The sequence below is a fragment of the Convolutriloba macropyga genome, chromosome 2, assembly GCF_964194025.1.
Source record: "Convolutriloba macropyga chromosome 2, txConMacr16.3, whole genome shotgun sequence".
NCBI classification, from domain to species: Eukaryota; Metazoa; Xenacoelomorpha; order Acoela; family Convolutidae; genus Convolutriloba; species Convolutriloba macropyga.
Genome location: NC_134469.1, coordinates 49,474,886 through 49,499,932, shown reverse-complemented (window position 1 = coordinate 49,499,932; position 25,047 = coordinate 49,474,886). Strand labels below are relative to the sequence as shown.

At 34.3% G+C, this 25,047-nt stretch overlaps 1 protein-coding gene across 2 annotated transcripts in view; it reads left to right on the top strand.

The window, feature by feature from the left end:
* LOC142358731 (protocadherin-23-like) overlaps window positions 1-25,047 on the top strand; it is a 239,014-nt gene that overhangs the window by 58,730 nt on the left and 155,237 nt on the right. The window contains exon 1 of one of the 2 annotated variants that reach the window (XM_075410274.1): window positions 13,224-13,254. The exons of the other annotated variant lie outside the window; for it this stretch is intronic. Within the exon in view, the coding sequence (XP_075266389.1) occupies window positions 13,239-13,254 (16 nt within the window). The 5' untranslated portion in view covers window positions 13,224-13,238. Of the gene's footprint in view, window positions 1-13,223; window positions 13,255-25,047 lie in introns of those variants that run through there. 2 annotated transcript variants of the gene reach the window in all.

Genomic DNA, 25,047 nt, shown 5'->3' with positions numbered 1-25,047 from the left:
TAAGATCAGAAGACATTGAAAACTGAAAATTGAAAACTTGACATTAATTTTTTTCTGAAGAAGTGGGAGTGTCATGCCCCTCATACATTCGTGCCATGCTTAAACATATTTGTACAATCCATGCGCGTGCATTTACCCCATTGTTAGTAAAGTTTAACTCATTCACACGCCCATAAACATCCGGGATTATAAAGATTAAATTGTACAATGCTCTTACTTTATCTCGTGCAAATATTTAACATCAAATGTTGTGCTCTAATCTAATTGCCACTCTCAGAACAGAGAGAACGATAGCTACAGCTCAGTTGACTTTTGCTGCACAAAACTTTTATTTCTGGAGATAGACTCAAAATTGCCAAAAGAACTCTTTCGAGCATCCTGACTTAAAATCTTTAAAACAAAAGCCTGAGAAACCCGAAATAGTTAGCGCCCCCAAAATTGCTCTAATAGATAGCTGGCATATAGGAGAACGTCACATGGGTATAGCTAGGCCTCCACTGACATGAAGGACTTTTGCATTTTTAATTTCAGGGTTTATTTGATGAGGTTTTTACTTCGTTACTACTTTTAGAAAAAGCTCTTGAATTTTTGCCGTAGTTAATGTTTTTTGTTTTTGTTCTTTGTCTTGTCTCGTTGTCTTTTGTCTTATTAATGGCTGATTGCATTGGCACTCTAATGCGGCATGGTAATATTTAATTCATGTTGTAGTTTTGGTTTGCAACAATTTTTTTTCACTCAAACACCAATTATTTTCAGTTTATGTGAACATTTATAAGTTTCCTATCCTTCAATTGGTATGCAATAAAGAAACCAATTTTAGTGAGTGGGGTCGGAACATTACGTGAAAATGCACATTACCGAGCTTCCTTGTCATTTTCCATATTTATCAACCAATCAGAAGCTGGAGACTTGATAGTTACTGTATAGGGCTTGAATTAAAAACATCACTAATAAACTTTTAGTTTGAGGGCTCAGAGTTTCATATACAAACTATAATTAACAAGCCAAGGCAACAGTTATTAGCAAATCAGTAAATTATTCTTTGCATGGGTAAAAGAAATGTATTACAGATCTCTTTTATATGAGATATCGGGGGTGGATAAAAGTGTATTTTATTTACTTTATATCTGCTTTTCTGGTCTTTTTAGTTTCGTTTTGTCTTGTTAATCATTTTTCGCTGAATGAGATGTGACGAGGCATGAGAAGAAGAAAGTTTTGTTTGATGTATTTAATTTGAAATGAACTGGGGGAAGTATTTAATGGTGCAAGTAATGATATTTTGAGCTTGAGATGATAGAGCGATGTGAACATAATACTGAGTTTGCTGTTTCTGTGTGGCTGATTGGGCAGTGTGGATGATTTTAATGATCTGTTTAATAGTTGCCAATGGGCATGGCTTAGACCATGGTGGCTAACAAAGCCTTCATTGTCTCGTATGCTTAATTACGAGGTTTTGCTCTCTTGTCTAAATTAATGGTTTATGGCCCATTTGACACAGAGTTATGATATGTAAAATTAGCTGTCTATGAGCTTCAAATTGGTTGAAGCAGCGAGACCAACGGCAGAAGCCACCTCTAACTCGACTATTGATGAATATTGTGTTTATGCTTCAAGATATTGTAATTGAGATTGTATTGTAATTACAAAAGCAGACAGAAAGTAACTAGATAATGAGCTGTAAAATAACGACTTCAGACATCCTCTCTCCAGACAACGCGATACTCGTGCCAAAATTGTATATCTTCATATCTCATATTTGTAATATTGTGGCTATTATTTTTGCTAATAATCTCAAAGAAGTTTGTTCATACTGCAACGGTAGAATGACTTTTCTTTATCAATGGCATCACTCTAGCATGCTAACCTGTGGCAAGTGTGTGAATGAAAGTGTGTAAACTGATATGAATTGAGTTGAACTTTTTCAGCACCCAAAAGTAAGCATGCATACCTTTGTAATCTTGTTCTCTTAAACATACCAACATTGCAGCCAACATCCTCTGCATTTATCATCAACGACCTTCCTCATCAACTGTTCCCACCTTTTAACATTGTTGTCATCATCCCATTCTCACTGTGTGCATGTTTGAATCATATTTTCAACTGGTGAACTTGTTGTTCTGACCTCAAGAAATGCGGGAAGTAACTGTATTCTATCCCGGTTTTATCCCCCCCCCCCCCTAAAAAAAAGCATTAGAGAAGGGATGCGTCTCCTTTGACAGCCTGAATATATTTGGAAAAGGGCTTTTGGATACTTTGTTCATGCTGGGATATGAGGTCTCATGACAGCTGGGCTTCCATAAAATCATACCGAAACCCTATTGCAAACTCGGAAGCCTCCAGTAACAGCGCGATTTTATGTTGATACAAAAATTTTCATTTCATGTGCACCAACTGTGGCTGGGAAAAGTTCCTGCGTTTTTGGTTTGTTGCGTTTTAGTTTTTACTTGCAAAATTTCAATTGCACTATGGTTAGCAAAAGGGTTTTAGGACGAAATCCACAATGTGACAGAAAGACTCAACAGTTTGCACTACTTGTTTCATTACATTGCAAAAAGCACATTGGCTCGAGTAAATATACTCGGCTCGTCACTGTTTTCCTCGCGTATTTTAAGCACATGTGTTAAGATTAGGAAACTAAGCAATCGCGAAAAGGTCAGAGACCCTCAAATTTTGGTAAATAGGTCGCCAACTTCCTAATTTTACTGCGCGAGAATAATAGCGTTAAGTCTCGTCACCGACTCTAATCTAGTCATTTGATAGTGGGGAATTAGTCGCCAATATTCGCAGCGCTACTGTCGCTAGAATGCGCTGCCGAGATTAGTGACGAGGAATTGCAATTTGGTCGGTGATTTTTGCATGGTCGCTGATTTTGGGCAAATTTGCTAAAATACGACTAACTAACTCACTTGGCCATTCCTTGGTGGTCCGTCTAATTTGATATGGAACTGTTACAATCGAACATGAAAGCAAATTACACACTTAAGTATGGCAAAAATGCTTATAATATCAATTGCTGATTTGTAATAGGATTATTGAACCCAGGGTCCTAATTAATTAAGTGGATTTTATGGACCGTCCCTCTCCAGCGATATCTACTACATTTTAAACTTAATATCATTTGGAGCCTGTGGCTTGCACTCAATAATCCAACTTTTGTTTCTAACATTACTGCGAGGTACGCTGAAAAGTGGACATAAAATATACAAGGAGTAGCGGTAGTTTGCATTTGCGCGAAAAGGTCCATCCCTTATGTGCCAAACATTTTTTAATAAAAATTGGAGAACAAATCTATATAACCTTGGTTGATATCTACAGATTTTTCTATTATAAATTTTCTGCTACTATAAGAGCTGGTTGACCAGTCACTGAAAAATGTCTTTTTGGAGTGGTTGCTGCCTCGATGATTGTCTAATTTTTTGTTAATGAAACTGAGTTTTACAAAAACTAATAATATCGCCATTCTGGTGTCTTTGTTTTTGAGATTTCTATTTTCATGAATTCAAATTTGTATACAGTATATCAGAAGTGTTACGGTGAAACTAATTTTTTATTCTTTGAAATTGTTTAAGTCAATAAAACCAGACAGATATACACTCAATAAAGAATTTCAGCTAAATTTTGTCACAATGATTTTTATGAAATTAAAACAAAAATTGTACATTTTATTCCTAATTTTTGAAATGCAAGCAACTGCGCGCAGAGTTGCTAAACATTTTTTCAAATAACAGCGGAAAAATATTTAAAATATAAAATCCTAAAGATTGTTTTCTCGAAATTGGCGGAAAAGTAGAAATTGAGGTGTCTTCTATCAAGTTTTTTTCCATCCCTTGACGTGAACATGATAATTATTTCACATTTTTGTCTATTCTAGCTGCCATCAAAGAAAAGGCTTTTTATTGTGCTTTTTCCAGGGAATATAATCCTTGATGATTGTTCCCTTTTGACCACTTAATATAATAAGATATAATAAGAACTGAAAAAATACATGATTCCTTGAGATTGAATGAATAGTATTAGGATCAGCTCAATTTAGTTACGCGTTCACAATGTTTTTGTAGTCTGATGTTAATATCAATCTAAAAGCAATATTTTTCAACTTACTCTTCCAGTTTTTCGCATTTTTTAAAATCTTAGAATAAAAGCAAATGCAAAGCTTTCTAGCAGTTCATTTCAATAGCTCCCGAGGTAACTTGGTTCCTTGATAATGCTTGAAAGGGATGGAATTAATTTCTCTCGTAGAAGTTTGAAGCAATTTTTGTAAATGTGTTGCCCCTTTTCATGCAAAATTTTGTCTTTTTCGCGTGGTTGAAGATTCAAACCGTTGTAGCTGAGTGGTTAAGATGTCGGACTGCTATCCTGGAGGTCGTTGATGGGGAACTCCAGTGAGTTCAAAGTTTTTGGACCCATTAAAAGTTTTCCGTTTGATCCCCCCAGTATCTTATGCAGCCCCCAGTTACAGAGCTCGTATCATTAAACAGTACAGCATTATGTAAAAGTATGACACGTGCGTCTGGGGGTGCAAATAATATAATATACACCCACTAAGCTTGGGGGGGGGGCAGCAAACGGAAACAATTTGAAAATTTCTAAGCTATACCCTTAGATTTACTCTCCCCTCGTGTTTTTCGAGAGAAATTCATTCGACGTTAATGGGTTGTTTTTTAGTCTAATACATATTTGGTAATTGAATCAGTTGACAAAAAATTTTAGTTCCGCAACTTGACAAATTGTAAGCAGAAAAAGAATTTTTTGGAATGAACAATGTCAACGAAATCTTTGTCAACTCTCTCCAATATTTTGCTCAGATGTTTTTCCTCAGATTTCTGAGATCTATTGTTTATCTAATCTCTTTTTACGATCTCTGAGCTATTCCGAAACGTAATTTATAGGGTAGTTTATAGTTTGGAAAATGTTTTCTCTTCTCATGTTTTCTTTTGATAATGTTTTGCTATCGCACATTCTACATCATTTTGAGATCAAAGCTTTTTCCTTTTGTGTTGGTAAATTCTGGTATAAAGAACGGGTCTATAATCTAACTGCAGCCGACTTGGTAAGATACACTTGTTGACCTTTGAATCACTAGAAGAATCGAAAGTATGCTGGAAACAGGTCTTAACTCATTTCAGGTGTTAACACCCAGCTCATTTGTTTTTGCGGTGTGATGCTAATTTGAGCTAATGCGAGATAATAAATTTGCTGGATAGCGCACCTAACTCAACTTTAAAGCGTATATATGAGTAAAATCTTGAAAAAAGTTGACAGTTTTCTCAAAAGTTACATTTCTATAATTCTCTGAGTCATCTTTAATAGCATTAGCTCTTGTCGAAAAAACGCTTAGCTTAATCAACTCTATTAGTTCAGCAGATTTTTTTCTCTAATGAAATTACCTAAAGAGATTCTAAGTGACGAAAGTTAACATTTAATTTGTCCAGCGGTTTTTGTTTGATTAAAGATGTTCGACTTTGCTTGTTGTCTTCTGGGATTTGTTTCCAGTTGTTCAACTTGTAATGCTGAAAACCGAAATAATTTTGTTTAAAGAAAATTCTGTCTGATTTTTTCTATTTTTTGATCTTTTTATTTGTTTTTTAAAATTTGTGTCATTTTTTGCATTGTTTAATAGGGTAAGTTTTGTAGAAATAAATAATTTTTTTTCTTATTTTTTGCCAATGATAGGCAATTTCAGGCAACTAACGTTTCGTCCTGTGTTTATTCTTTTTGTAAATTCTGTACCCTTAGGTATACCATTGAAGACCTCTGCCAAGACATCATTTCACTCGGTTAATGGTTGTTTAACTACTGCTAAGAATCAATTGTTGAACTATTTTAGCCTCATTTTATCGTTTTTAAAGTGATTTTGTTTTTAATATTTTTTCAGTTTTGATATTTTATCCTCCTTCGCACCAATTTTTTCTCTGATATAATTGAGAGTTTGTCAAATAGTTGTTATTTTATTCTTCTCTATTCTTAGCACTAAATTTATGAACAAAAATATTTTCCCAATATTTCCTAAGATGAAAGCTGAGTTTTTTAAGAATGTGTTTTTATCACCCAGTTCAAACACCTTCAAAAAGTCATCCAATTAACTCTGTTTTTCGGACAGAAGTTTGTTCAATAAGTACAGGTTTTTTCATAATTATATATAGGCAGAGAAAAGACTTTATATAGGAAGAGATTATTGTTTCCTTTGTTGAATATTCTTTTGCCAACGCTCACATAAAGTATTTCCTGCTTTATAGACTATTGAGAGTCATAAAAAACAGATTCAGACTCGATAAAATTTTACCGAAGAAATCATCAGTATCTATTTTCTTTAAAAAGAAAACTATTTTGAAATATTGTGCGAGATTTTTTGTAACTGGTAGCAAATACTATCCGTTGGCTGTTTGTTTTCTCTTCGAAAATGGAACGCTGGAATCTTCTCCTTTTATATCAGAGCAGGAAGTTATTCAAATAATCGTGAAAGTTTTGACAAAAATTATGGTTTTAGAAGAATCGACAATTACATTTAATGCGTTACTTTGATCTATTCTTGTGTTATTTTCGGTAGACTTGTGATACTATTAAGTATTGTTAGAATTTGATTAAAGTTTTCATATTGTACAAATTTTTTCAGTTGTTATAAGGTTGCTAATTTAACAAACTGCTTTATTTCAGTTTATCTTTGGTTTTCATGTTTTTTTCTATTGTATCTATTTTTGTCAATTTCAATTTTCAGGTCGTCACAAGGGTGCAGGTCAGTCAATGTTAGTTGTTGAAAAATGATTAAAAATTTTGCCATTTGATAGCCACGGTTTATTTTGCAATTTTTGTGCCTCTCTAAGTCTAGTTCTGCTTTTTAGTCAGCTTTTAAGCTTTTAAACCGCAAAATTTCAGCAAGTACCAACGCCCAGCAGTCAGTTGAAAAAATAAGTAGCTCTATGAGACAATTCAATCAGAGCTATTGAATGAAACCTTTGTTGCCATCACGTGTTCAATTTTCTTATCACCCTTTTTGTTGTTGATATGTTTGCAACAATAGCTAAGCACACGAATTACTGAGCACCTCAATTTGTGCTAAAACAAACTAAATTTTGATTTTTGCGATGAGTTGTCTTCACCTTGAGTTGATGCATTTAACCTTGAGACGATACAAGGACTGTTACTTTTTTCAATTTGTTGACAAAGCCCAGCGATCAGTTGAAAAAATAATTAGCTATATGAGACAACTCAAACAGAGCTATTGAACGAAACCTTTGTTGCGATCACGTGTTCAATTTTTTAATCAAAATTGTTGTGGTTGTGGCGGAAGTTGAATTGCAAAGCTCATATTGTCCAAGTCGTGTTGGTTGTACAACTGGTGAAGTAATGCGTCTTCAGCTTTTTAAAACAGCGGTCACATTAACTCTCTCACACAAATTTTATTTCATTTTGGCGGTACATCAGCTTGTTTTTATAATTGAGAGAGCCAAAATAAAAAGTATGAAAATTGTTTTTGTCATAATTTTTTTTGGGCAGCTTTTTGCATATCTTTATTTATGACCACAAATTTTGTTGTTTGCACGCAAATTATTGTTATAGTGAAAATGTCTCTTATGTTTTGTGGATAGATGTGAATGTAACAGCTCTGCAACTCACTTAGTTTTTGTCAATTTTTGTACCGTTTGACATTACAGTTCATTGCCTTTTTTAATATTAATATCACTTTTCTGATCTCCAATATGATTAGAAAAGCATGACAGTTATGCTTAACGAATTTTTTCATATGGTTATGATGAGTCTCTCAATTTCCTTGCTGAACGACTTGACAAATGGTAATCGTTTTTATATTCAGATTCGAGATTATATATTGTTGATGAGGAGAATATGTGCTTCACTGGTGGTTAAAAGACTCTTAACTTTCGGTTCATTTAAAGTTCAGCGCTTCATTTGAGACTTATTTACCATATCTAATGAATCCCTGGACCAAATAAAAATAGTTTTCTGCGCTTTTCGAGAAAAATTTAGGTTCATTTTTCTAACCAATTTTTTTGTACATATTTGACCGAGAAAGAATTAAAACTGCGTTCAACGGCTTTTTTGTCGGCTGATTAAGTCTTGTGGATCTTCTTTATTTTGAAACTTTTGCCTTCGCTCGTACGTTCTATCCGATTAAACTATCATGTTATTTTAATTTGTGTTTTGTCACAAAAAGTCTCAAGGTCTTCATACTGAGATATGTTTGCAACAATAGCTATGCACACGAATTACTGAGCACCTCAATTTGTGCTAAAACTCACTAAATATTGATTTTTGCGATGAGTTGTCTTCACCTTGAGTTGGTGCACTTAACCTTGAGATAATACAAGGACCGTTTAACTTTTTCAATTAATTGACAAAGCCCTTTAGTCGGTTAAAGAAATAGGTAACTAAATGAGACAATTCAAGCAAAGCTATTGAATGAAACCTTTGTTGCGATCACGTCTTCAAATAAATTTTATCAACTTTTTTGTGGCTGTGGCAGAAGTTGAATAGCAAATCTCAAATGTTGGTGACAAAACTGGTGAGGTAAAGCACCTTCAGCTTTTTAAAACAGCAGTCACAGTAACTCTCTATAGAATTTTATTTCCTATTTGGCGATACATTAGCTTGTTTTTATAATTGGGAAAGTCAAAATGATGTATGAATATTGTTCTTGTCATAATTTTTTGGGCAGCTTTTTGCGTATCTGCATTTATGACCACAAACTTTGTTTTTCGCAAGCCAATTATTGTTATAGTGAAACAGCTCTGCAGCTCTTAATTTTTGTCAACCTCGTACTGTCAATTTCGGACAATTAATTGCCTTTTTTATATAATTATTATTTCTCTGATCTCGAATTTGTTAAGAAAAGCATGACAATTATGTTAAGGAATATTAAGGAATTTTTTTCATATGGTCAAGGTGAGTTTCTCAAGGATTTTTAGAACTCGGTGTAATTTTGTTTAGTTGTGTTCAAATTAACAAAATAGGAATTATCTCAAATTCCTTGCACAACGACTTGACAAATGGTTTTCGATTTCTATTATTATGCTCGAGATTTTATATTGTAGATAAAGATAGTTTTTTACTGACAATTCTTAACTGAGGTGAGGTGAGAAGTTCTGATGAAAGAATATTAATAACCGCCATCAGCGACTCAAGTGTTCTCATCCTAAACAAAATGGAAGACTGCAGTGAACAGATTAATTTCTGTTTATACCGCTTTTTTTCGATAGTTTCGTTTGTGGTTTGGTGGTTTCTGGTGCTCATTGTAACTGTTATGCTAATTTGGAGATTTTTTAAGCTATTTCATGTTTTTGGCTATTATAAGCTTTTTTTTTGCTTATTGTATTGCTTGGTTGCCTTCAGTAAGACTTCAAAAGAATTTTTTGTTACGTTTTAATCTTTGAATCGTTTCACTTTTCGATCTTATTGACAAAACCCAGCTGTCAATTGAAAAAAATGAGTCGCTATATGAGACAACTCAAACAGAGCTTTTCAACGAAACTTTTGTTACGATCACGTGTTCAATTTCGATTTATCAGCATTGTTGTGCTGTGGCGGGAATTGAATCATAAGGCTCATATTGTCCAGATTATGTTGATGACTGAACTGGTGAGGTAGTGCTTTGTAAAACAGCAATCACCGTATAAAATTTCAATTGATTTTGACAATGCATCAGTTTGTTTTAGCCTTAACGGATAAAAGTTTTTTCTCAATTGACAAACCAGCTTTGTTGCTTTAGGAATTCTTTTTATCATCAGACAGAATTTTAGTTTTAGGCGCAGTTTTGAGCTTTTTCACTTTGTGTTGACGCTATTTTGACGCCCTTACTTAGTTTTGTTGGTAATTTTTGTCAATATCGATAGCATATGTGGAGTTTTTTGGTTAAACCTTGGTGTGTTAGGGGTTTTTGTGATCTTGTGGTTTGATGGATTTGAATTTTGAGTGATGTTTTTAAGACAAATGGTGTATTTTCAATCAAAATTTGACCGCTTTTGATCTTTTTTTAAATTTTGCATAATTTTTTCTGAATTATTATTTTGCAATAGCTGTTTTATTTCAATAATTAATCTGGAGCTAATATATAGGTGGTGGTATTTTCAATCAAAAAAATTAATTAGTTTTTAACTCTGTTTTTTGCTGTTTATCGTCTTTTCTTTAATCTTGGACCAGTTTTGTTAAGTCTGTTATGACTTGCCTAATGTTTTGCCAAAACTTGAATGCCCTCATTTTTTTGGTTAAAGTTGTTTTTAATAGCTTATCTTTTCATGAAATGATCTCAAATAATTTTTATTTCTCAAATTCCCCACGAAAAAGAAGTGTTTAGATCAATCTGCTACCCACGTCAAAAGCAGTAATAATGTTTGAAGAGGTTTTTTCTTCATTATTATTCCGAGAGAGATAGCAAGAAAAGTAGGTGTGAAAAACTTTTCGCGAAGCAACCGAATTTTGTTTTGCTTGCTGCTTCTAAAGCAGCTTTTTTACTTTTAGCCTTAACGGATAAAAGTTTTCTCTCAATTGACAAACCAGCTTTGTTGCTTTAGGAATTCTTTTTATCATCAGACAGAATTTTAGTTTTAGGCTAAGTTTTGAGCTTTTTTACTTTGTGTTGACGCTATTTTGACGCCCTTACTTAGTTTTGTTGGTAATTTTTGTCAATATCGATAGCATATGGGGAGTTTTTTTGGTTAAACCTTGGTGTGTTAGGGATTTTTGTGATCTTGTGGTTTGATGGATTTGAATTTTGAGTGATGTTTTTAAGACAAATAGTGTATTTTCAATCAAAATTTGACCGCTTTTGATCTTTTTTTAAATTTTGCATAATTTTTTCTGAATTATTTTTTTGCAATAGCTGTTTTATTTCAATAATTAATCTGGAGCTAATATATAGGTGGTGCTATTTAGATTTGACAGTCCGAGGTGGTGTGTTGCAGTTTTTAACGAAATAAGATATATATTAGTTATAACTTGTATACTTTTTTGCATTTTTGTTGTTTCTTAACGTTTCTCTGACCGGTATTGGGTAGTTCACTAATCGATCAGAAAAATTTATAAAAAAGGTTGGTAGGGAGCGATTTGACTTACTTAAAGAGACTTTGGAATGTTTTTTACTTTTCCTCTGTTTCTATTTCCGCGATTATTTCTTTGTACCGTTTCATTTTTTATATCAATTGATCGTCAGTTATTGAATGAAGACTTATCATTGCAATTTATTTTTCAAGTTTTAGTTTTGGTTATATACCTTGTAAAGAAAATTTATCAGATATTTTTCTAGGTATCATTTTTGGCCTTTCTTTTGTTATTTTCCTCTTATTGTTTCAAAAAGATGAGTAGAATTAATTATTTGGCTTATTTTATTCGTTGAGTGGTTGGCATGGGTCTAATGAATATCTGGTTCCATTCGGTTTCGGAGTCTTCAGGCTATTTTTCCCTTTACCTTTTGATCACGTTTTTGGTTTTCGTAAGTCCAGTCGTTTTCGTAAGTTATTTCCACTCATTGCTTTACTCAATATAGTGAATGAGGTCAAGGTCCACAGAGTAAAAGCAAACGAAACCAGATAAAACGATAAAGCCCGGTTATTAAGTCGATGTGCTTTATGTTGTCAAAATTCAATAGAGTGGTTTCTCGCTGGCGTAAGTATTAATTGTAATAGTTCTGAGTTAAGAAGCTGAATTAAGTTTAATTTTTGAATATAACTGAAACCTCACACCGTATTAGAAAATTTTTTGACACTGGGAAAAATTCTGTGAATTCATATCTCTTTTTTTCATGTTTTGTATTTACTTTACTGTAACAGTGGATATCGAATTGTTTTAGTTCTGAGATTAGGTTTCATTAAATAAAAAATATTCGGCAAAACCAAAGCTATAGCTATTCTGTTCACCTTGAAATAGCCGTTTTATTTGGTTTCGTTCCTAATTTTTGTGATCGGGCGTTTCCAATAATTGGGTTTTATTCGATTTGTTTGTAACCTTATGTTTGTTTTCATAATTTCATATCTCCAGACTTAGTACTTTTTTATGCGGGGCTCTGAAGATCACTTCGACTGAATAAATAAATTTTTTGTCGGCCAACTTTGGTTTTCCGGTGACTCTTGTTGATTTCTAATTTTTTCCTTTAATTTTTCTTTTCTGAAATCATTTTTTAAAAATAATTTGACTGTCTCAATTGTTAATGGTGAATAGTGTTTTGAATGCAAATTTTACTGAAGTTTTTGGAAGATTGTGTTGTCTATTAGTCTTTTCTAACAACGCTATAGTTTCTATGATTCCAAGGAGAAAGTTGAAATACAACTAAAAATAAACAACTGAAAATGAAGGTCTATACGCACTGAAATTGTTGTTTTTCTTCCATGCACTGCGGGAAAAAAAAACGAAAAATTTCTACTTTAAAAATTCTCTTTTTCTTTTGTGTTAAAGTGTCAGTAAAAGAATTTTGTTCAAATTTGTAACATATTCATTATTCATTTTTCAACTACTCGCAAATTTATGAAGGCTGACCAGGCATACTGTCTCTAAATGTTTAATAGCATGAAATTTAAGTCCTTAGTATGTGTTACAAACATTAATTTTGGTTTATACAAATAGCCCTTTCTTACATTGTCTCTATTGAATAATTATGGGGTTTCAACTGCTTCAGTTTTTTTGGTGAATTAACAAAAAGTTATCGTTTTAATGAAAATCTCTTGGTAAATATTTTATTTTATGGCATGAGGATTAGTAGAAAGTTGATTCGAATTTTAATTTCTATCAATATAAGCTGACATATGAAAATTTCTGAAACTCCTCCCTTTAAGAGTTCATGAGTTTTTTCATATCTGTCTATCCGTGTCCTGAGAAAATTGACCTCAAAGACTGGAAAGTAAACCGCGGTCAACTTTTTCTGAGACTTTACAATGATAATTGAAGTTTTATCATGGTCAAGTGTTATAAAATTGATGTATTTTTTGTGGCAATTGGAGGGCATCAGATCGGATATAAAAAGACAGCGGTGAGAGCTGTTTGCGACTGTAGAGAGCACTGAAGTGAAAGATGCCCGAGTGCAGTGTGAACAGGTCACTTGAAAAGAATTCACTGTAATGTACATACTCATAAACTATCAGCTGTTCAAGCTGCCACGAGAGACCATTGCAGCTCATTACACTGGCTGATGGTAAAGAGGGGGGCTGGTGTCAGTGGTAGATAACCACAGGCATCCACATACTACTCACTGACGAAAAACAACAGAGCTACTCGCTGTAAACAAAAGAAGTCAGCTGATGTGTGTAAGAGAGAGTGCGTTTGTTTGAGCAATCATCTACTTACTGTTCAGTCATTGTTCATCGTTTGGCTAATCTGATTGTGTGTTGCCTATTTTGGTAGCACAAATGGTAAAACTGAATGAAAAGTTAATTAAATTTTTGATGATTTTCAATTGATATCTATCAATTGCGTGTCCAGATGTCTGCGCCATGACAATGAATGCATTGAGGGGTTGTAGCATTAGAGTATTCATCAGTTCATCTCTTGTTTTCATAATCACTTCTCATTAAGTTTACTTGATTGCATCTGTAAACAGATCGGTATGCGTCAAAGTATCAAAAGAACATATTTTTTATCATTGTTGTGTTTTTCTTCGGACAGTGCAGTTGCTATTTAAAAACAATGGCTCAATTGTGCTCGCTCATGTGCCATGCAATTTGAAATGAAAAATTGAAAATCAAGTTTCTGATGCCATTATTGAAAGTAGTTATATCGGAGCAAGAGTGGGGGGGGGGGTAAAAGGACGTACCTATGTATAAAGATTACCTATAGCCTATTTTCATCAATTTTTCCAAAGACGTACCTAAAAAAGAGAGTGAGAACAATAGACCTGTCATCTTATCGTAATTACCCAGTGGTAATTATCTTAATTACCCCAGGGAAATGCATCCGCTCTAATGCACTTCAGCAAATCTTATCTACTTAAACTTTTTTGAAAGGAAATAATTATTTTTGTTTTTTTTTAATTTTATTTTTCCACTTTTCAATTTTTGAAGTTTTTTATGTAAATTTTTTTATTTTAAATTTATTATTTTTTTAAATTTAATTAAATCAATTTTGGTTGAAAAATGTCTTTTTTTTCGTAAGGTTTTTGATGAAAAATGTATAATTTGAAATTTTCTTTTTTTCCATTTGTTAGTTTTTGAAAAAAAAATAGTTTTCATTTTTTTTTCGAATTTTTGAGTTTAATTTTAAAAAATAATTATTTTTATAGAAAGGCTAATTTTTTTAGAATATTTCTTATTTAAAAAAAGTTGTTTTTTACATAAGGTTTATAACAAAAAATGCAGATTTTTATGTTTTTTTATTTTTCTATTTTATCATTTTTCAGTTTTGCAGTTTTTTTCATGTAAATTTTTATTATTTTTTTTTGAAAAGAATTGTTTTACTTAAATTAACTGTCTTTCAAAAATGTCGTTTTTTACATAAGATTTTAGCAAAAAATGCAGATTTTGATGTTTTTTATTTTTCTATTTTTCCATTTTTTCAGTTTTTGAAGTTTTTTAATGTAATTTTTGAAAAAAAAATCGTTTTTACTTAAAATAAATTTCTTTCAAAAATGTGGTTTTTTACATAAGGTTTTTAACAGAAAATGCAAATTTTGCGGTTTTTTGTTTTTCTTTTATTCCATTTTTCAATTTTTGAAGTTTTTTTATGTAAAAGTTTTATATTAATTTTTTTTTGTAAAAATGTTTTACTATAATGAATTTTTTTAACCAATCATATCATTCGTATAATCTATGTTAAATTAAGCTAGGACCGAGAAACTCTGTTCATTTTGTGTTTTGTCTCAGTTGAAAATCAGTGGTCATAAAAAAAATGCAAAATACTCCAACACTTCCTTTACTTCCTTCAACATCTTTTCTTTCGACATTTCATTCTGATTTAGATTTCGTTCCCAACAAAGAGGAATCAAAATTTAGAACAACAGTAACTGATAACAACACCGAATTATCCTTTGAGGTGGATTGCACAAGAGTAACAATAAAAACACAGACTACTAGCTTAACACTTCCGAAAGATTTGTGGAGAACTTTAGAGGCTGCTAGACATCATAACCTCCACTTAGCCGAAGAAAAAGTCAACAATTCAGTACTTTCTCTCCCCACTTATTTTCAAGCCGTTGGGAGAATTCGAAAAGAACAAGGATTTCATCCACTGAAAGACTGCAAAGGTATTTTGTTCCCGTACTCTCGTGATATAAATCACTACGGTGTATGGTGGGTAGAAGACATGTTCTCCAAACATGCTGATACATTTTCTACAAAATCACAAATCTTCGATCTACCCAATTTCCAAGACCTCATTCTTCCTCCTATCCAGGAAAATGACAATGATGAGAACCAACCACATCATCAAAATGTTCCTTTCTCGAACTACAAGTGCTCTCCAATATAGGTCTTAACAGTTGCTTGTGTTCACTGATAAATTCTCCCTCACGTGACATCAATTGTCACGTCACGTGATGTTACTAAAAATAGAAATGACATAACTATTACGTCATGATGAACACTCAAATCTCATTGGTTACGACTGCTTTTACTTGATCTCATTGGTTACGAAGTCGCAATAATTCTCGTTCCTACTAAAATATTATTGGTTCGATTTATAAAGCTCTTTCTTGAAGATAATTCATTCATTTGTTGCTTTTCGTTTTCAATATTCAGTTACCTTATTTATTCAATTCTGCCTTTCTCATCTTTTACTTACTTCACACGCCACAGATGGATCAAAGTTCAGTCTCAGCTGACAGCAAAAAACCCTACGCCTTCCCCTTCCGCAAACGAAACCATAAGGGAAAACCAGTTATTCCTTCCTCCCAGTTTGATTATCATAATGAAAGCATGTATTCTTTGTTTACCGATACCAACGTGAAAGTTGAGGACACTGTTTGCAAACCAAATGAGGATCACCAAGGAAACAACAACCTTTGGTCTTTCCAAGAATACAGCAACCGGAAATTTCAAATCAGCATCCCAGAGTAGACTATCAACACCAGCTCGAATTGGACCCACTTGAAAGTCTTTCGCGAAAATGTCGAAGGTGAATTTGTTCTACATCAGTTTCTGATGCTGTCGGTCTGCGAATTGAAAATTTTCATCCAAAAATTACCTGAGATGTTGAAAGAAGCACTACAATTTGAACCCTCAGAAGTTACTGCAAAGTTGATGATTGACGAAACTTTGTTCCAGCCAACTGATGTGGAGGAAAAAGCAAAATTCGATGTGTTCTGGGAATTGAGTGAGACTGCTAGGCGAAAAGTATGTGTGACCAGAACATTTTACCAAGATGATCCGAATCGATGTTATTTCAGCATCAAGCTCTTCACTCGAGGGACTGAAAAGGACAGTTTTAGAAGGAAATGCTTCCTTTCTGTCAGAATTGGGGAGTTGCAGAAATTACATCGAATGAGCAATGAAATTATTTCAGCGCTGAACAAAGTCAAAAACCCGACAAAATCGCAAAGTGCATAGAAGTAATTGTAAACTTTTATAATGTATGTGATGTCTTTATTTATTCACTTTTTGAATTAAATTCTTTCAGAACAGTTGCTTGATATGAATATTAAGGAAATTGTAGAGTTCGAAAAAGAAATCAGTCAACTTTTTGTTGGAAATACAAAAAGGAAAAATTATTTTTTGGCTGTCTGTCGAAGTTTTGACAGAAATGCAGATCTAGATAAAATTAACAGAGAAGCTCCCTTTGGAGGTCTAATAGGAGTTGGTGATTCAAAGTTAGAAAAACTTTTGAATTGGTCGAAAATTTTTCGTTTACATGCCACATTTCATGATGCAACGGGATACCTCAAAACAAATCTAAACATTGGTCCTGGGTACTGTTACATGTTTCCATTCCTTAATTCAAAATTTAACTTTTGTTTCTTGGGACATATAACAGGTCTAGCATATTGTTGTTTTCTGAAATTTTCACCACGATTCCATTCAATCAAAGGGTGAATCATTATTTCCTAAACACGAACAAAAATCAGTTGCACTCTAATGACAGATCATAACAATCACGCAGCTGACTTTATTTTCGATAATAACAATCAGGAACGACCTCCTTGGAAAATTTGCGGACGCACTTGCTCTCGAACAGCTTTTTTGTCAATATTCCAGTGCTTAGTTGTATTAATACTTCTTCTTTTTTCAATTATCAACCTTATTTTTGCTAGAACTTGTGACGAACGAACAGTTTGGATTGCTATTCTTTCAAGTGCAGTAGGTTACATACTTCCTAACCCCAGAGCATAAAATGAACAAGATTATATCAACAAAGGAACGCATTCTGATGTATCTTGTTGGGCCTTCCGGATCTGGGAAAACTGTTTTCATTAATGATATGCTGCAAATGAAAACTTTTCAACCCTCGTTTGATCGAATTTTATACTTTTATAAGCACTTTCAGACATTTTACGATACAATGATGCAATCAATTGCAGGCATAGAATTCATTCAGGGTGTTGACTTTGAATTAATTGAGAACTTACCAGCTGACGGCACAAAATATTTACTTATATTCGATGACTCATTAGACATTCTTTCCAAGTCGGAAAAATTCAACGAAATTGCGACAGCTGGTAGACGTCGAAATATAAATTGTGTTTATATCAAACATAATCTCTTCCACAAAAATAAAACTGGAAGTGACGCCGAGCTTCAGACTACTCACTTTGTTTTGTTCAAATCACCCAGAGATGTGCAGCATATTGATATATTGGGAAGACAACTGGGTCTGGGAAAACAACTAAAACAATGGTATGATGACGCTACACAACAACCATATGGGCATCTTATGATTGATTTGAGACCATCTACACCTGATTTGTTAAGATATTGTTCAAATGTAACTTCATTTCCTTCAGAATTCTTCGTACCGAACAGTCGTGCTCGTATTAGTGATATTAATGATAAACGCACAGAATTATTATACTCTGAAGCTCTTTCGGAATCTCAACAAGAAATTTCAACCAGCTTTTCTTCTACATTGTCCTAAGGAATTCATCAGATTTCTCTGTGAGTGTATTGTAAACTTGATTAAAGGAAACCTCACAGGATTAAGAAGAAATCAGTTCACTCGCTTCCAAGAACAACTTAGAAAGCTCACATCAAAATCAACAACCCTAAGTTCCAGAAGACTTATATTGGGCTCAAAAGCTGGAATAACAATTTTAAGTTACATATACCAACCTTGTATGAACAAATTTTCAACTTTCTTCAATGAGTGAGGTCAAAAAGTTTGTTCTTGTTCCAAAAGAACTGTGGGAGACCAGAAAAAGGAAACCATCGGAACCCTACAGCGAGATCTATAAAAAAGAAGAAACAGTTTTCCCAGTTATCAAAAAAGTGAAAGAAGAACGTTCCGACGAAACCAATCGTCCACCTAAAGAACTTAAGACAGACCTGGAATTTCACTATAAGAACTATCCTGAGACATTGAAAACTTTGAAAGAGATATACGAAAACAAACGGTTAAAAATTTCACTTTCCAATACAATTATTGTCGACAACGTTGACACAGGAGTTGACATAAAAACATTCCTTCATTCAATTAAATTGAAGAACGCTCCAGTTGATCCAAACTATTTCCTTATTCTTAAAGTTCTAAATCTGAGACCACATCTGGTTAAAAACAACATTTTGAGGACACAGTATGGCTCAGACTGGTTCAATTACAGTTTCAGATAGAATCAAATTGCAGAAGTTGTATAAAGGGAAGGGGCCAACAGCTTTCGGTTCTATCAATAACCTAACAAAAGCAAGTGGAATCAGTCGCGAGAGAGTTACAGAATTTTTACAGTCAAAAGACTCTTATACGAAGTACAAAGGAATCAGACGAAAATTTCCCCGGCTAAATGCGCATGCTCGCTATATTGATGAGATTTGGTGCTTGGATCTTGCACAAATGGATAAACTATCACGATGGAATCGAGGTATCAACTTTTTACTCGTTACTGTTGATGTTTTTTCTCGATTTTTGCGAGTGGAACCATTGCTAAGCAAAGGAGCAGAGGGTGTGAAAGCAGCATTTATCAAGATGTGTTCGAAAAAGAACGAACTCAATTTCCCAAAAAAATTATGGCTAGATCAAGGAAAAGAGTTTTTTGGAGATATGGCTAATTTCGGCGAGGATGTGGGAGTCAAATATTATCACACTTATAGTGAAACAAAAGTAGCTTTTGCCGAGAGAGCTATTCGAACCCTGAAAAATTTAATTTACCGCTACCTGGAAGAAAACGACACATTAACCTATATCAAAGAACTGCAAATGTTTGTTGACGTCATTAACTCAAGAATCAATCGGAATATTGGGTTGGCGCCCAAAGATGTAGTGAATGCTGACTTTTTGACTGTCATGTACAAGCGAATGAAGCTACGAAAAAATACAAAGCCCAAGTTTCAAGTAGGAGATAAAGTTAGGTTGGCATTAGCAGAGGGCAATTTTCAAAAAGGATATAAGCCTCACTATACACATGAAATTTTCCTAATTCGAAAAATAAACACTTTGGCTCCCTTCCCCACTTACTTTGTTGTTGATCAGAAAGGTGAAAACATTGATGGATTCTTTTATGAACCAGAATTGTCAAAAGTTAAATAATCATTTTTCAATTAGTCGCGCTAGAAAATGGACGGTTACAATCTGCCTTATTTTAAAGGAGTTCCTCGTCAGAGAGGGCGTGGCTTTGGAGCCTTGGCTAAAACAGTCGCTAGAACAACTCTTCCCATTCTCAAGAAATACGTTTTACCTGCTGCAAAAAAAATTGGACGAGATGTAATCGAGTCAGCCATTCCCGAAATTGGTGGCGTTTTATCAGGACAGACTTCAATTAAAAAAGCAGTAAAGAAGACTGCGAAATCAACAAGACGAAAACAAGTTGGTGGTGGTATGAAAAAGAGGAAAAACACTAGACAAAGTATTGTTCGGCAAAAAATTCGGAAAGACTTTCTGAAGAACCTTGACTAATCATTTTCCCAAACAAACGTCACAGAGTACAGTCATACATCATGAATTCGTTTTATCTTGAATTAGTATCCAACGCTTCCTCTCAAGTTTATCCTCAAAATACAATGGCTTCATTCACTAATTTTCTTCCCGACAAAATTGAACTGGATGGATCTTGGGAAGTAGCTTTAGTCGAAGTATCATATCCCGGTATATGTTATAACGTTGAAGGAGGTTTGATGACATTTCACTATGATGAGAAATTTAAGCATGTATTCGCTATTCCACCAGCAGTTTTTAACTCTATGGACGAATTTGCGAAGAGTCTTACAGATATACCCAAAAAAGCACGACATCCCAAAAACTTAGATCCTCAATTTTCTATCAACATCGACAAAAAAAGTCGAAAACTAACTTTTTGCAATAGAGGATCTCAAAATGTATCCTTCAGCAAAAGTTTGGCTGCTAACTTGGGCGTTGAAGCTGACAAACCTGTTATGCCACCCGATTCGAAAGGATCATACAACACCAAGTCCTGGGCAACGGCAGATCTCCCTTTTGATATTACTGGAACACATACAGTTTTACTCTACTTGGATATAGTTGAACCCAATTCAGTCGGTGATGTGAAATGTCCTCTTCTACGCTCGTTTCCGTTCAAACACCGAGAGTTCCATAATGATGAGATTTTTAAGAGATCGCAAGTTCTGAGTTATCGCAGTTTCGAACACTTGAGATTCCATAAAGTAATCAAATCCAACTTCCACAGTATCCATGTAGAATTAAGAAACGCTGCTGGGCACCTTGTTCCCTTCTTCCCTATTGGTCAAGTTCAACTTACGTTATTATTCCAGAAAAAATCTTGATCATTTCCTCAATTATCATTATAAAAAACGGTCGGCTAAAATGAATTCCTTGTCTCACTCTATGCTCGACTTTTTTGGGAAAGTTCCAATTTTAGACCCAATTCTTTGGTCCAATGAACAACAAATATTTCCAACAAATTCCTTAAACGAATCAACAATCGAATTTCAATTGGAAACTGATCGTAATATTTTCACTGACTTGCGATCTACTCGATTATTCATCAGAGGAAGGGTTATTAAAGGCGATCGAACACGTTTGGATAATGCCGAAGAAACATTATTGGTAAACAATGCTCTTCATTCACTTTTCTCTAATTGCGAAGTCTATCTAAACAATGAACAAGTTCACAGTGCCAATTCTCTTTACGCTCACCAAGCCTTTGTCTCTGCTGAATTTTCAGGAACAAAAGGAACCAAGGAGAGTTTATCCCAATGCCAAGGATATCGATACGAGATTGAGCCGAACGATTTTACAAAAAAGAGCTTTTACAGATACTGTTTTTCAAAAAGATAAAGATGAATTTACTTTTTACGGTCCGTTGGCAATAGGTCTATTTGCTTGTGAAACTTTACTTCTCCCAAATGTCAACCTCAGACTGAAATTGATCCGATCATCTCCAGCGTTCTATATGATCGATACTGGTGGGCTGAACTCGGAGGCCTTAATTTTGGAAGCTTGCCTTTTTACTAGACAGGTAGCGATCTCAGATAACTGGATGAGAAGTTTTAAAAGTAGACTGCTGCGAGAACCTGCCATATTTTACTATAATGAAGAACTTCCAAAAACGTTTATCATTCCCGCAGGACAGAACCAGTTTATACAAGAAAATATATTTTCGAACAAACCAATTCGAATGATTGATATTGCTATGAATCTGAATAATGAGTTCAGTGGAACATACAACACTAATCCGTTCCATTTTCGTAAATTTGGTCTTCGACAAGTTAAAATTGTGCGTGGGAATCAAACTATTGTAAACTTGAAAACAGAAAATCACGTGAGAGCTTATGCTAAAACGATGAAAGCACTCAAATTTGATGATGACGGTCCTAACATTCAATACAAGGATTTTGAAAACCATTTTCATTTATTTTTCGATCTTACTTCAACACAGGAGGCCAATGTCGAAATGCATTTTCTTGATGTAGTTGGAGCAGGAATTCGTTTGGAGCTCTACTTTGCTAACAATTTGACCAATACTGTAGAATTATTTGTTAGTGGTGAACGTATAAGCTCAATTGCAATTGATAAGGAGGGATCAGTCACCAAAAATGGATAATCAACAACTCTTACATGTTGTCAACAGGTTCCCACACCTAAAGTTCAAATATCTCGGTTCCTTCCCAGCAGATCTTCGACCAAAAAATTTACCTACAAACACTTTTTGTATAATCAACACAGATACATCTACTCAACCGGGCTCCCACTGGATTTTGCTAGCCAATAAAAATGGAAAGTTGTTCTACGGTGATTCGATGGCAGAAGTTTTGGAAAAATATGGCATCAAGACGAAATCAAACTTTGGTTCATTAGTACAGGAAAAACTCCAAGATTCAGAATTGTGTGGTTTATATGCTATTTATTTTGCACATATGTTATTTTCTAAAGTCTCGTCTAAATATTTAAATGATTTTCATATTTTGAAGTTCTTTGCTGATGTTTTGTAAGTTTTGACAACCAAAATCTTTAATTGTTTAAACATTAATCCGTAAACTGATGCAAATGGTTTTCAAAACTTTTTTTTAAAAAAAATTGTAAATTTTGTACTTATGTGTATTTGTACACAATAGTTATTTTATACAAGGATTTTTTTCAAAAGACATTTTGTGAGGTAAACAGTGAATTGAAAAAGATATAAAATGAAAGAAGGCTAAAATTTACAAAATCTAGAGAAAATGACTTATATATCTAAAGGAGTAGTGTGAATTCCGTCTTCACAGACTCTACGCTTGGGATAAAAGTATGACAGTCCCACTTTTTTGAGTTCATATGTGCATACTTTCTGATTGTCGACTACGCGAAATCCCCTGTTCGTTGAATATACTCGCTCCTCATCAAACAATACTTTTCTGTATTTGGCTAAGGGTTCCTCGATGTTGTTTTTGTTGAGCGCCTTACTGGATAATTTTACAGTATCTGATTGCTCATCGTAGCAGCAATAAGTTTTTGAGCACAAAGCAATCATTTATGAGCATCTAAATTCTTCTTTGAACAAGCCTGGAGTTCTCTTGTCAAAATTAGCATGCTTGTTGCAACATTCACGTGGGAAAAAGTTGCTGCTTGAGTTTGCTGCAAAATTATCACTGCAGTCGCTCTGTCTCATCCAGTACCACAATGATTGCATTTCTGGTCGAATGATTTTGTCAAGTCTTTCCTCACTAAGCGCCATGTAGAGACTGTCGGTGTCCATTTCAATGAACTCATATTTGTTTGGATCGCAGAAAGAGGAGAAGAAATTGTACTTGAGTTGTAACATTGTAAGTTTAGCGTACTGCAGAATAAAAAAGCCAACAATTATTGGTTCCTAGTGCTCGATACGTGTTTTGCTCATTTCTACCTCATAAATTTCTTCTGGTAGTTCATTCATAGTCTTGAAAAATCTGTTGTTGATAAACTTATCAACTTGCGGTGCCTTGACATATTTTGTGGTCGTATGCCGGCTACGATCCATTATCTGATACCCGTATGAGCTGTTACCTATCAATTTCATAGTTTCAGCAACGACTGTTGAGTCTTTGTTTCGGTCTCCTTCGCGGCGAGCATCAACAACGTTTTGCACAAAGGACTGGAAGCAGCGGCGGGGAGTGTATTGTAGGAACCAAAAAACGTCTCTTAGAATAACTCCTTTTTCCAGATAAAATAACAAAAGGGGAGTAATAATTGGTCCTCTGTCAAGCTTGAAACTAGAAATGAGCATTTTTCTTGGTTTTGACAATAACTTGTGTCGCTCAGCAAATTCTCTCATGTGGACCCCAATGTTGTCTCGTCCAACTTCACAATTCTTAAAAATAGGAGGAAAGTCTTCAAAGTAAGGGTACAAGTGTTCAGGGACTTCAAGGCTGCAATCGACCACTCCAAACAAATCTCCTCGTTTTATTTTTTCAATAAGGACATTTTTTGAAAGGGGTGGTTGAAATGGATATTTCTTTTTGACGAACTCCTTTACTCCATTTATGTTTTCCCTCCTCCACTGTTTCCACTGACACTCCCAAATTTCAACAACTGTGTATCCTAACCCCTGCAGATACTCTCTTCGATCACTATCTCGTTCCCGTGTCTTTAATCCGTTCTCTATATCTTCAAATAACAGCGGCTTTTCCTCCTGACAGGGACAAAAGTGAAAGTAGCATCCCATTGCCTCAAACACTGTGTTGCAATGAGAGCAGAAGCCATCGACGAGATAAGTTCCAATTTTTTTTCTGTTTTTTGTGACTGAACTGTGACTGTATTAAACATTCTGGACGAGTGCTCTGCAAGTATTCGATTACCTGCTGCTCAAACAAACTCCTCCAATTCCTTTTTGGGTGAAACTTTGCAGTGTCGTCATTGAACTCCCATTTTGTGTAGAGTCCCGTTGGCATTTCCTTGGTCATTGAGAATGGGTAGAGTTGACTCGCATCAATGCCCACAATAGACTTGCACACATTTTCGGACTCTCTAATCTTTGTTTCGCCAACTTTTGCATATCTGGTGAAAATAATCGAGGGTCCTCCTGTCAGCCAATTTCTGATATAGTTATCATATTCCTTGTCTTGCTCGCAGAATGGGAAAAATGCAGTATCTGTTGATGAATGGAGAAATCTGTTTGCCAAGTTGGGAAGCGTATAGCCCAGTTTCAACATATCAATTTGTTTTGAGTGGTAGAATTGAATCATCTTTGTCATCGCATCAAGAGTGGGCACGACGTCTTTGTTGTTATACCACTTGAGAAAATCACGAATAGTGTTCATGATCTCCTTTTCCCAAATGTTTTGAAGTTCCCGGTAGTTCTCTTCTGCATTTTTGGGAACTGTTTTTAATTTCAGCTTCTTTAAAGCTTCCTTTTCTTCAATTCCCCTTTTTTTGCAATTCATGAACTTATCGTAATCGACTGACAAGACGTTATGATTTTTCAACTTACTCCAGAAACTTTCAATTGGTGGCAGTTGGGACTCATTCATTTTTTCAGCACTGTCAAACCACTCATAAGGGAAAAACCCTTCTCTTCACTGGCTCCATACGCTTTCAGAAAATTAT